This window comes from Homalodisca vitripennis, chromosome 7 (genome assembly GCF_021130785.1).
Source record: "Homalodisca vitripennis isolate AUS2020 chromosome 7, UT_GWSS_2.1, whole genome shotgun sequence".
Classification (NCBI taxonomy): Eukaryota; Metazoa; Arthropoda; class Insecta; order Hemiptera; family Cicadellidae; genus Homalodisca; species Homalodisca vitripennis.
The window spans coordinates 23,727,526-23,741,148 of record NC_060213.1 but is presented as its reverse complement, the minus strand read 5'-3'; the positions used below and the strand labels follow the sequence as shown (position 1 = coordinate 23,741,148).

Sequence of the window (13,623 nt, the reverse complement as noted above, 5' to 3'; positions counted from 1 at the left end):
GCATCTCCTTTCTACTGGCATACGGGTGTGATGACTCACGTATCTCCAATTCTTAACAGTATAAACGTCAGAAACCTTGTTTGGTTACAGATTCGCACCGCATGTAAAAACTCTGTTTAACGCATCTCCTTTCTACTGGCATACGGGTGTGTGATGACTCACGTATCTCCAATTCTTAACAGTATAAACGTCAGAAACCTTGTTTGGTTACAGATTCGCACCGCATGTAAAAACTCTGTTTAACGCATCTCCTTTCTACTGGCATACGGGTGTGATGACTCACGTATCTCCAATTCTTAACAGTATAAACGTCAGAAACCTTGTTTGGTTACAGATTCGCACCGCATGTAAAAACTCTGTTTAACGCATCTCCTTTCTACTGGCATACGGGTGTGATGACTCACGTATCTCCAATTCTTAACAGTATAAACGTCAGAAACCTTGTTTGGTTACAGATTCGCACCGCATGTAAAAACTCTGTTTAACGCATCTCCTTTCTACTGGCATACGGGTGTGATGACTCACGTATCTCCAATTCTTAACAGTATAAACGTCAGAAACCTTGTTTGGTTACAGATTCGCACCGCATGTAAAAAACTCTGTTTAACGCATCTCCTTTCTACTGGCATACGGGTGTGATGACTCACGTATCTCCAATTCTTAACAGTATAAACGTCAGAAACCTTGTTTGGTTACAGATTCGCACCGCATGTAAAAACTCTGTTTAACGCATCTCCTTTCTACTGGCATACGGGTGTGATGACTCACGTATCTCCAATTCTTAACAGTATAAACGTCAGAAACCTTGTTTGGTTACAGATTCGCACCGCATGTAAAAACTCTGTTTAACGCATCTCCTTTCTACTGGCATACGGGTGTGATGACTCACGTATCTCCAATTCTTAACAGTATAAACGTCAGAAACCTTGTTTGGTTACAGATTCGCACCGCATGTAAAAACTCTGTTTAACGCATCTCCTTTCTACTGGCATACGGGTGTGATGACTCACGTATCTCCAATTCTTAACAGTTATAAACGTCAGAAACCTTGTTTGGTTACAGATTCGCACCGCATGTAAAAACTCTGTTTAACGCATCTCCTTTCTACTGGTATACGGGTGTGATGACTCACGTATCTCCAATTCTTAACAGTTATAAACGTCAGAAACCTTGTTTGGTTACAGATTCGCACCGCATGTAAAAACTCTGTTTAACGCATCTCCTTTCTACTGGCATACGGGTGTGATGACTCACGTATCTCCAATTCTTAACAGTATAAACGTCAGAAACCTTGTTTGGTTACAGATTCGCACCGCATGTAAAAACTCTGTTTAACGCATCTCCTTTCTACTGGTATACGGGTGTGATGACTCACGTATCTCCAATTCTTAACAGTATAAACGTCAGAAACCTTGTTTGGTTACAGATTCGCACCGCATGTAAAAACTCTGTTTAACGCATCTCCTTTCTACTGGTATACGGGTGTGATGACTCACGTATCTCCAATTCTTAACAGTATAAACGTCAGAAACCTTGTTTGGTTACAGATTCGCACCGCATGTAAAAACTCTGTTTAACGCATCTCCTTTCTACTGGCATACGGGTGTGATGACTCACGTATCTCCAATTCTCAACAGTATAAACGTCAGAAACATTGCTTGGTTCCAGATTCGCACCGCATGTAAAAAACTCTGTTTAACGCATCTCCTTTCTACTGGTATACGGGTGTGATGACTTTCATATCTCCAATTCTCAACAGTTACACGGTCGTCATGAGCAATGCAACGGAGACAAGAGAAAATGTCAAATTGGTCCAGAAATATCAAGTAAGATGTAAAATGGTTATATCTTGAACTTTTGAATACAACTCATACAGACATCACAGATATTTTATAAGGATGAACGGTAGGTATAGCAATCCTAGAATGTGTCTTCCGCTGTTTCAAACCTATGATAACATTAGTGTACGATGCATTGAACTCAATAAGTACTTATGAAACATAACTTTCCTGCTAGTACAGGCGAAAAAGCGAATTCTTACTGCCGCCCTTATCCAAAATATTGTCTGGAATGTTTGGAAAAGATTGCTATGCCACATCTCTAATGGGTAACATGTTGAAAAATTATACGTCTCTAAAATTTCGAAGCCTATTACTTAAAAATATTACAACATTTTTATCTATGTGTTACAGTCAAACTTGAATTAACATTCAACTCTGATTTTAACCAAAAGCTATGGTCAAGTCCAAGCTATATTGACCATTGTCTATTATCAAAAGTCCCAAGAGACTTTATTGCACCCTAAAATTATGAAATGAGGCTTGAGCAGTTTACAGTTTCAGAAGTGACACAAGTGCCAAGAATTGTGAGTGGACTGTTAGCTAGTACAGGCCAGTCAAACAGCAAGTGTTCCGCAGTGTTGTCTTCGTTACAGAGTGAATTATTCATAGGATACCCACTTGAAGGAGATGTTTCTTCAAATAATAATGATTTGTGATGACCAACCGAACATCTTCTCTCTGAAAGATAAGATGCTTCCGTGGGAAAGTGAATGTAGAAAAAGCTTATTCATCCTTGTACAAAACACTCTATCTTCTAGTATGTTCAGTGTTTATCCGGTTCGAGGTATCTCTACTGGAAACATCCTTAACTAAGTCCGGTTATTTTGTTTGTTATATATTTGTACGTTGATGGTGAGAACTACATACGAGTACATTGGTGGTTGTCCCTGCAGGCAGACGGCTGGTTTCTGAGCATAGGGGCGATGATTCAGTGCACACACTTGGAGAACATCGAATCGTACGATTGTTCTTCAATAAAAGAAGTGTATGCGGGTAAGTTATACCACATACTTTTGTGTTCACTTCTATTGTAATAGTAAATATTAATTTGTTGAAAAATTTGCTATTATTCTACAATGTTAATAACAATAGTCTCAAGTATTTTAATCCTTTAACTGCTTTGATGAAGGGAGTTTTTATTGGATGAGCGTTAGCTAAGTCTAATCACTTAGTTTTGTGTGTCTTTATGATAGCTTGGAAAAGAACTGGTCTATAGACTGATATTTTGTATGAAGATTTATATATTAGCAACACGGAATTCGATTATGATGCATGTCACTATGCATTTGGCACGAGCGTTAGCAAATATTTTTACATTGTTCTTTGGGTAACCATGATGATGACGGTGAAATTGCAGAATAAACATATTTGTAAACAAGCCGAGTACAATTATATGAAGTTTAAAATATTGCACATCACTACATGTACATCATTCAGATGGTAAAATAAAAATAATAGAGTGAAATTGCAGAATAAACATATTTGTAAACAAGCCGAGTACAATTATATGAAGTTTAAAATATTGCACATCACTACATGTACATCATTCAGATGGTAAAATAAAAATAATAGAGTGAAATTGCAGAATAAACATATTTGTAAACAAGCCGAGTACAATTATATGAAGTTTAAAATATTGCACATCACTACATGTACATCATTCAGATGGTAAAATAAAAATAATAGAGTGAAATTGCAGAATAAACATATTTTTAAACAAGCCGAGTACAATTATATGAAGTTTAAAATATTGCACATCACTACATGTACATCATTCAGATGGTAAAATAAAAATAATAGAGTGAAATTGCAGAATAAACATATTTGTAAACAAGCCGAGTACAATTATATGAAGTTTAAAATATTGCACATCACTACATGTACATCATTCAGATGGTAAAATAAAAATAATAGAGTGAAATTGCAGAATAAACATATTTTTAAACAAGCCGAGTACAATTATATGAAGTTTAAAATATTGCACATCACTACATGTACATCATTCAGATGGTAAAATAAAAATAATAGAGTGAAATTGCAGAATAAACATATTTGTAAACAAGCCGAGTACAATTATATGAAGTTTAAAATATTGCACATCACTACATGTACATCATTCAGATGGTAAAATAAAAATAATAGAGTGAAATTGCAGAATAAACATATTTGTAAACAAGCCGAGTACAATTATATGAAGTTTAAAATATTGCACATCACTACATGTACATCATTCAGATGGTAAAATAAAAATAATAGAGTGAAATTGCAGAATAAACATATTTGTAAACAAGCCGAGTACAATTATATGAAGTTTAAAATATTGCACATCACTACATGTACATCATTCAGATGGTAAAATAAAAATAATAGAGTGAAATTGCAGAATAAACATATTTGTAAACAAGCCGAGTACAATTATATGAAGTTTAAAATATTGCACATCACTACATGTACATCATTCAGATGGTAAAATAAAAATAATAGAGTGAAATTGCAGAATAAACATATTTGTAAACAAGCCGAGTACAATTATATGAAGTTTAAAATATTGCACATCACTACATGTACATCATTCAGATGGTAAAATAAAAATAATAGAGTGAAATTGCAGAATAAACATATTTGTAAACAAGCCGAGTACAATTATTATATGAAGTTTAAAATATTGCACATCACTACATGTACATCATTCAGATGGTAAAATAAAAATAATAGAGTGAAATTGCAGAATAAACATATTTGTAAACAAGCCGAGTACAATTATATGAAGTTTAAAATATTGCACATCACTACATGTACATCATTCAGATGGTAAAATAAAAATAATAGAGTGAAATTGCAGAATAAACATATTTGTAAACAAGCCGAGTACAATTATATGAAGTTTAAAATATTGCACATCACTACATGTACATCATTCAGATGGTAAAATAAAAATAATAGAGTGAAATTGCAGAATAAACATATTTGTAAACAAGCCGAGTACAATTATATGAAGTTTAAAATATTGCACATCACTACATGTACATCATTCAGATGGTAAAATAAAAATAATAGAGTGAAATTCAATGTTAAAGGTTGGTGACTAGAATCTGATCTTACTCTCTTTAACTCGCCGGATATTTACTATTCAAACAATGCCATTAAACCTAACTCTACGAACAACGATTTCAATCTAACATGTAGCAACATATTTCTATAATAATCCCGTGTAGACTTTAAATTTGGCATAAAACTTCATTTCTATATAGACAAGAATCGGATCTATGATGGTAAATGTCCAACCATGGAACTTGGCTGAGCGTCATTGAAGCCTATAACTTAGTATTCTAACAACATAGGAGTACAGGTATGTCTGCCTATCTTAACGAGATATCTCGAGAATGACGTGAAAGTTTACATACAACCTTAGCGTAGCAACAACTCTTGGTGTGGCGTACTCATACCTTGTTATTGTTTGTGTTTGTTACAAACTTGTACAGGGTGTCCTTGTCTTAAACATGCGTGTTGAAATATTCTAACATCTTAACGAGATATCTCGAGAATGACGTGAAAGTTTACATGCAACCTTAGCGTAGCAACAACTCTTGGTGTGGCGTACTCATACCTTGTTATTGTTTGTGTTTGTTACAAACTTGTACAGGGTGTCCTTGTCTTAAACAGGCGTGTTGAAATATTCTAAAATCTTAACGAGATATCTCGAGAATGACGTGAAAGTTTACATGCAACCTTAGCGTAGCAACAACTCTTGGTGTGGCGTACTCATGCCTTGTTATTGTTTGTGTTTGTTACAAACTTGTACAGGGTGTCCTTGTCTTAAACAGGCGTGTTGAAATATTCTAAAATCTTAACGAGATATCTCGAGAATGACGTGAAAGTTTACATGCAACCTTAGCGTAGCAACAACTCTTGGTGTGGCGTACCCATACCTTGTTATTGTTTGTGTTTGTTACAAACTTGTACAGGGTGTCCTTGTCTTAAACAGGCGTGTTGAAATATTCTAACCGCGCTGCGGAGAGCCAACAGATGTTAAGCCGAAATTGCCAATAAGCATTCGTCTGTGTATAAGGAGACTTAAGTATTAGACATATTTCGTGATAGGCTGATTCTTAAACAACCACCGACTAATGATCAATATTCCCGATGTTATATCGTAAAACTAGCATCTCTTTCTTACATCCAGGGAACGATCGATAATATAAGGATATACTACATCAAGGATGAACTGACCGCATCTCAAAAATTGAAGAACTGCTCGAATCCAGTAAAGGACACGATTCACTTCTGTATGCCGGGAGTACAAGAAATTCCATGTAGTGTTTTCTCAGTCTATATTGGGGACCAACACTGTTAATAACAACAGGAATAAGTGAACATTACGAAACGTCAAGTTGTGAAAAATCAGCCGCAGCAGGACCCGGTTTAAAAATCAAAATATATAAATAACCAACAAAATAAAAGTTGTTCGAAAACTTCTTATATTGTTCAAGGATAATCAGAGAAAATTAAAACATAATGAAGAAAGAAAATAACTTCAACAAAGAAGCTAGTCGTGAAATTGTAGAAAAGTTGGCAGTCCATTAAAAGAAGTCATATTGGTAACTGGTCGGTGGTTGACTCTCTCCAACGAGGCCAAAATATTCCTATGGTGTAATTTAATTGTGTGAGTAATGTGTGAGCCGGAAACCTTTGCTATTAGTTATGACACTGGCTGCGTCCAATGACTAATACTCAAGGTAGTGTTTTTTACTGCGATGAACGTCTTGGTTTGTAAACAATTTTACTCGTATAACGTTTAAAGTTTGTTTAAATTGATGCTTATTTTTCTGTGTATTAAATATAAAATTCATTAAAAACAAAGATAATCGTATTGTCTAGTTTAATATATTATTTAGTAAAATACTTTTTTTAAAGTGAGATAGCCTTCCAAGGATACATATTGATTTTATACAACTAATTCTGATGATTTCCGTTTTTAATTCCCTGCCAATAGTTAACCCTGAACATTGTATATTTACTATCTGGATCGTGCTAAATACTGTCAAACTGTTCGTTGTTTTCTAAAATTGTTTAAATAATCTATGTAAGGACAAGGCCGAGTTCATAATTTAAACATAAAATAAATGTAATGAGTAATATTTCTATGTCCCAATTGTTTATTTACATATTTAGACCACATACTATTATACTGTGTGTTGCTTACAATAAGCTAAATGTAAATGGTTTAAATAATCTATGTAAGGACAAGGCCGAGTTCATAATTTAAACATAAAATAAATGTAATGAGTAATATTTGTATGTCCCAATTGTTTATTTACATATTTAGACCACATACTATTATACTGTGTCTTGCTTACAATAAGCTAAATGTAAATGGTTTAAATAATCTATGTAAGGACAGGGCCGAGCTCATAATTTAAACATAAAATAAATGTAATGAATAATATTTGTATGTCCCAATTGTTTATTTACATATTTAGACCACATACTATTATACTGTGTCCTGCTTACAATAAGCTAAATGTAAATTGTTTAAATAATCTATGTAAGGACAAGGCCGAGTTCATAATTTAAACATTAAATAAATGTAATGAGTAATATTTGTATGTCCCAATTGTTTATTTACATATTTAGACCTCATACTATTATACTGTGCCCTGCTTACAATAAGCTAAATTCTAAATTGTTTAAATAATCTATGTAAGGACAAGGCCGAGTTCATAATTTAAACATTAAATAAATGTAATGAGTAATATTTGTATGTCCCAATTGTTTATTTACATATTTAGACCACATACTATTATACTGTGCCCTGCTTACAATAAGCTAAATTGTAAATTGTTTAAATAATCTATGTAAGGACAAGGCCGAGTTCATAATTTAAACATAAAATAAATGTAATGTGTAATATTTGTATGTCCCAATTGTTTATTTTCATATTTAGACCAAATACTATTATACTGTGTCCTGCTTACAATAATCCATATGTAAATTGTTTAAATAGTCTATGTAAGGACAAGGCCGAGTTCATAATTTAAACATAAAATAAATGTAATGTGTAATATTTGTATGTCCCAATTGTTTATTTACATATTTATAGACCACATACTATTATACTGTGTCCTGCTTACAATAAGCTAAATGTAAATTGTTTAAATAATCTATGTAAGGACAAGGCCGAGTTCATAATTTAAACATTAAATAAATGTAATGAGTAATATTTGTATGTCCCAATTGTTTATTTACATATTTAGACCACATACTATTATACTGTGCACTGCTTACAATAAGCTAAATTGTAAATTGTTTAAATAATCTATGTAAGGACAAGGCCGAGTTCATAATTTAAACATAAAATAAATGTAATGTGTAATATTTGTATGTCCCAATTGTTTATTTTCATATTTAGACCAAATACTATTATACTGTGTCCTGCTTACAATAATCCATATGTAAATTGTTTAAATAGTCTATGTAAGGACAAGGCCGAGTTCATAATTTAAACATAAAATAAATGTAATGTGTAATATTTGTATGTCCCAATTGTTTATTTACATATTTATAGACCACATACTATTATACTGTGTCCTGCTTACAATATGCCAAATGTAAATTTTATATTAAAAAGTATCCAATTATTCACTTGGGTGTCGAATTTGGTAAAGATTTGTCATTTCGTTTCGTAATTTTTACGGGACATCTACGAAAACTCCATAACCACACATTTACTCAATGAATTTTGAAATGGATTTCCAAAAAAAACAACAAATATTTAGTTGATCCTAGCTGTATGATAATTTTTAAAGTCATGTGTGGGAGGAAAGTAAAGAGAAATTTACAAATAAAAGGTTAAACGATCATATGTTTCGACTTCTGAATTGATCCGAATGTTGTCTTACACAACAGGCTAGTAGCGGGCTCTAGAGAACTGAACGGTAAGAATGAGTAAGAATGCTCCGGCCAAGGGAAACGTTTGACTCCACGTTATACGATACTCCACAGTCATCATTAAAAGTTACCTGTATCGCTGTCCACTGAAGAACGCTACTCTTTAAGTAAGAATACATTAAGATTGAACCAAGGATTTATTTGTTGGGCGTTTTTCCAGGAGGAGAAGTGATGTTAAAGAGCGTGATGGAGGCGTTCCTGGCCAAAGTGGTGGGAGGCCCGGCCATGGTGCAGGTCATGTATGGTATTACAGAGGGTGGGATAATGGCCACCACCAACAGCGATGACGAGGCTCTTCTGGAGACGAGTCTTCAGCCGGGACTGTTCTTACACTTGTCCCCTGGAGTGGAGATGAAGGTACGATAAGTTAGAGAAAGTGGCACGATGATAGGGGTAATATGGATATATACTGTTTATCCAAAACCCATATTAGAGTATTAAAGATCCCTTACGAAAGGTTATCATACAATATCACTATCTTCACGATATAGTTTTAACATAGTTGTTATTGTCTTAAAATTAGGTTAGAAGTACAAAAAGCTATATCTACATGGAAAGAATCCTTGCACAAAAATATTAAAGAGTGATAATACGTTTACTAGCATTATATCTGTTGTTATAGATTGGACTAAATAATATGTATTGTACCATCGTCAAACAACATGCACAAAAGAAATTGAATAATCATACAGATTTCACATTTAATGTATACATTTTACTGGTAATTCGTATGTCTTCATGGAGCAAACACACTTCTTCTACGTCTACGTTCAACTCTCACAGTGTTTATACAAATAAGACATCTTATCGACTGCATGTTACAATTCGTATGTCTTCATGGAGCAAACACACTTCTTCTACGTCTACCTTCGACTCTCACAGTGTTTATACAAATAAGACATCTTATTGACTGCATGTTACAAATCGTATGTCTTCATGGAGCAAACACACTTCTTCTACGTCTACCTTCGACTCTCACAGTGTTTATACAAATAAGACATCTTATCGACTGCATGTTACAATTCGTATGTCTTCATGGAGCAAACACACTTCTTCTACGTCTACCTTCGACTCTCACAGTGTTTATACAAATAAGACATCTTATCGACTGCATGTTACAAATCGTATATCTTCATGGAGCAAACACACTTCTTCTACATCTACCTTCGACTCTCACAGTGTTTATACAAATAAGACATCTTATCGACTGCATGTTACAATTCGTATGTCTTCATGGAGCAAACACACTTCTTCTACGTCTACCTTCGACTCTCACAGTGTTTAATACAAATAAGACATCTTATCGACTGCATGTTACAATTCGTATGTCTTCATGGAGCAAACACACTTCTTCTACGTCTACCTTCGACTCTCACAGTATTTATACAAATAAGACATCTTATCGACTGCATGTTACAATTCGTATGTCTTCATGGAGCAAACACACTTCTTCTACGTCTACCTTCGACTCTCACAGTGTTTATACAAATAAGACATCTTATCGACTGCATGTTACAATTCGTATGTCTTCATGGAGCAAACACACTTCTTCTACGTCTACCTTCGACTCTCACAGTGTTTATACAAATAAGACATCTTATCGACTGCATGTTACAATTCGTATGTCTTCATGGAGCAAACACACTTCTTCTACGTCTACCTTCGACTCTCACAGTGTTTATACAAATAAGATATCTTATCGACTGCATGTTACAAATCGTATGCTCAATAATCGATGAAAATACTATTCATAAGTGGTATAATAACTAATCCTGTTAACAACCAAAAATATCTGATTTTGCACTGAATGCTAATGTTATGTATCATCAAATTATGTAAAGTGGCTCTGAACAATGAGAAAAAAACAATTTGCTCAATATTACCGACGCACATTTTCCTAGATCCTAGATGTGTATAATAATACTGTTTCAATATTGTCCTAGATACGGGATGATGCAACATTGCGTTGATTGTATATACTGTTTCAATATTGTTCCAGATACTGGATGATGCAACATTACGTTGATTGTAACTACTGTCTCAATATTATCCTAGATACTAGATGATGCGATATTGCATTGATTGTAACTACTGTTTCAATACTTGAGTTACAAATCAAAAACTTTGAAGACAATTTTGTTTTCCATCTGAACGTGAGCTGTCCCCTAAAAATAATCCATCAAAAGGCTACAATAAAAAAATGTGAATGGATTACAAGAGGCATTTTGGTTTCAAGAGAGACATTACGATTATACTCTGAAATTAAAAAGCGGATTTATAAAAAGTGATCAGAGCTGCAAAAGCATATGACGTCACCAACAAATTGCTCACGTCACATAATTTTTCTAAAACGGCATGGGCTATCATTAAAAATAAAAGTCCACCAACTGAAAGACAAATTGAGCTTCAGATTGGAAACTGAATATTGTCCCAGATACTGGATGATGCAACATTGCGTTGATTGTACATACTGTTTCAATATTGTCCTAGGTACTGGATGATGTGATATTGCGTTGATTGTAACTACTGTTCCAATATTGTCCTAGATACTGGATGATGCGATATTGCGTTGAGTGGTAATACTGTTTCAATATTGTCCCAGATACTGGATGATGCAACATTGCGTTGATTGTACATACTGTTTCAATATTGTCCTAGGTACTGGATGATGCGATATTGCGTTGATTGTAACTACTGTTCCAATATTGTCCTAGATACTGGACGATGACAGGAAGCCCGTGGCGCCAGGAAGCCTGGGAGAGGTGTGGTTCAAGTGTCCGGGCATGACACCGGGCTACTGGAGTCTCCCAGAGGTAAACCGTCAGGTGTTCGACAAGGACGGGTTCTTCTGCAGTGGAGACGCTGGGTTCCGTAACCACCGAGGGTACTTGCTTCACAGAGGCCGAGTCAGTGATCTCATCACGTACAAGGGTGTCAAGGTAACTGTCGGACTACGCTTGCTTGTGAGTGTCTGCAGGTGACACGGTGTGTGGATGTCCTCACGTTGGCTATGTGACAGGTCGCTCCTGCAGAAGTAGAAGAAGTGCTGATGTCGCACCCCGCAGTCCTGGACGCCGTAGTGATAGGGAAGGCTCACTCTACCGACACACAACACGTGACGGCCTTCGTCGTCAGGCGACCTGGCTGTCAGGCCACGGGAGAGGAAATCGCCGCCTTCGTCCATAGTAAGGCAATAGCATTTTGGTGTTCATCTGCTAGTAGATTTTAAATCATTAATAAGAATAAACAAAATCCTATAATTAAGTATATATGAATATGACTAGGATTTTACGTACTAAGATTTTATGAGGCTAAGACAATAAGGATTCTATGTCGCATTGCAGTATTTTCCCATTTCATTCCATTCAGGCCTCAGTTATAATATTTGTTTTGCCTCAACCTTTACAAACCAGTTTTCAATGTTTCACGTTTCTTTCCACTAATTTTATTATTCATTTAGCTATATGAACGTAAAGAAGTCTGTACTTATTGGAAAAGAAAACCTCACTATTGTAAAGCTTAGTCTGTTAAGGTAATCACTAATTTAATTCTTGCTTATCGAACAGAAAAAAATCAGAATGTGATGTATTGATTTTGTAGGCTGAAACATACTAAATAGAACCAATATTTATCTAACTGGTTCTTACGTATCTACTATTTCCCAGTGTATTGTATTGCATGTATTAAACCCATTGCTAATTTACTTGCTGTAAAGGTTTCCAACATGTTAACAGATCAAGTGGATGACATGAGAAAGCTGCGTGGTGGAGTCCACTTTGTGGAGAGCCTACCCAGGATCGCTGTCGGCAAAGTCATCAGGAAGGTGTTGAGAACCTGAGGCTGGGTCTTGTTATTGCACCGATCAGTTTAGCCTGGCAGCGATACAGTACTATACTGCTACTGCTACCACTCCCACTTATACAGAGTCGCTGTTTACATATCTTTATACATTACGTCTTATTAAAATATATTCTTCTGATTTCGAAAGTATGGTTCCAAAAAAGTGAAGATATTGCATGCAATTGTCTTCTCGTTCTGAACGACTAGAATATATTTACACAGAGTGCTCATAAATGTGGAACAATATTTTGGGGATAGGATTTTGGGTGAATACAACCAAAAACGCTCCTCTAACACTGCGGTAAATTTCGCTTCGTTTATCGTCTGTCTGTGTTTTAATAAATAAAAAAATGACTTAGAAACTGTTTCAGTTACTGTTTTGTAATATGCACATTTTTAAGTCTTAATGGAATGTCAGTTTCTCCTGAAAAAGTATTTATCGTCAATATTTAAAAAAAAATGCGGCCTTTTATAATGTTTAAAACGATTTTACTTTAAAATTGACAGGGCACATAAAATACAGCGTTTTAACAGACGAAATTTTATGAACGGATGATACACATGCCACGACACAGACAGACGCTAGACGAAGCAAACGCAAACAGACTAGTGTTAGAGTACCTTTTTTATTTCATAATTACTGAATATAAATTTACTCTCCACATAGTTATATGTGTGTGTGTGTGTGTGTGTGTGTGTTATAATTTGTATGTAAAAATTATATATTTTTTGTCAATAAATGACATATATTTAATTGCTTTTTACTATCCAGTCCAATAATATCCAATACACGCAGCGTATGTATGGTGGTAATTTGGTGATTTGAAAATTTTGCTCAAATTCTAATGTTGGCCATATTGAGACTTTTAATTGTTTAAGATTGAATAACGAATTCTCCCAAGCTATGTGCAAGTGCTGCTTTTGTACCACATTTAGTCTGAATATTTTATAAATTACGGCATTCATTGTGTTCACAAGCTAACGTTATATTATA

The 13,623-nt window shown here is 34.6% G+C and overlaps 1 protein-coding gene across 1 annotated transcript in view; it reads left to right on the top strand.

The window, feature by feature from the left end:
* Nucleotides 1-13,383, top strand: part of LOC124367013 (probable CoA ligase CCL7) — a 28,807-nt gene extending 15,424 nt beyond the window's left edge. Inside the window, exons 2-7 of the mRNA XM_046823690.1 lie at nt 1,669-1,826; nt 2,735-2,834; nt 8,950-9,146; nt 11,504-11,728; nt 11,809-11,974; nt 12,524-13,383. Of these exons, the coding sequence (XP_046679646.1) occupies nt 1,731-1,826; nt 2,735-2,834; nt 8,950-9,146; nt 11,504-11,728; nt 11,809-11,974; nt 12,524-12,627 (888 nt within the window). The 5' untranslated portion in view covers nt 1,669-1,730 and the 3' untranslated portion in view covers nt 12,628-13,383. The remainder of the gene's footprint in view (nt 1-1,668; nt 1,827-2,734; nt 2,835-8,949; nt 9,147-11,503; nt 11,729-11,808; nt 11,975-12,523) is intronic.
* Nucleotides 13,384-13,623: the final 240 nt, after the last annotated feature.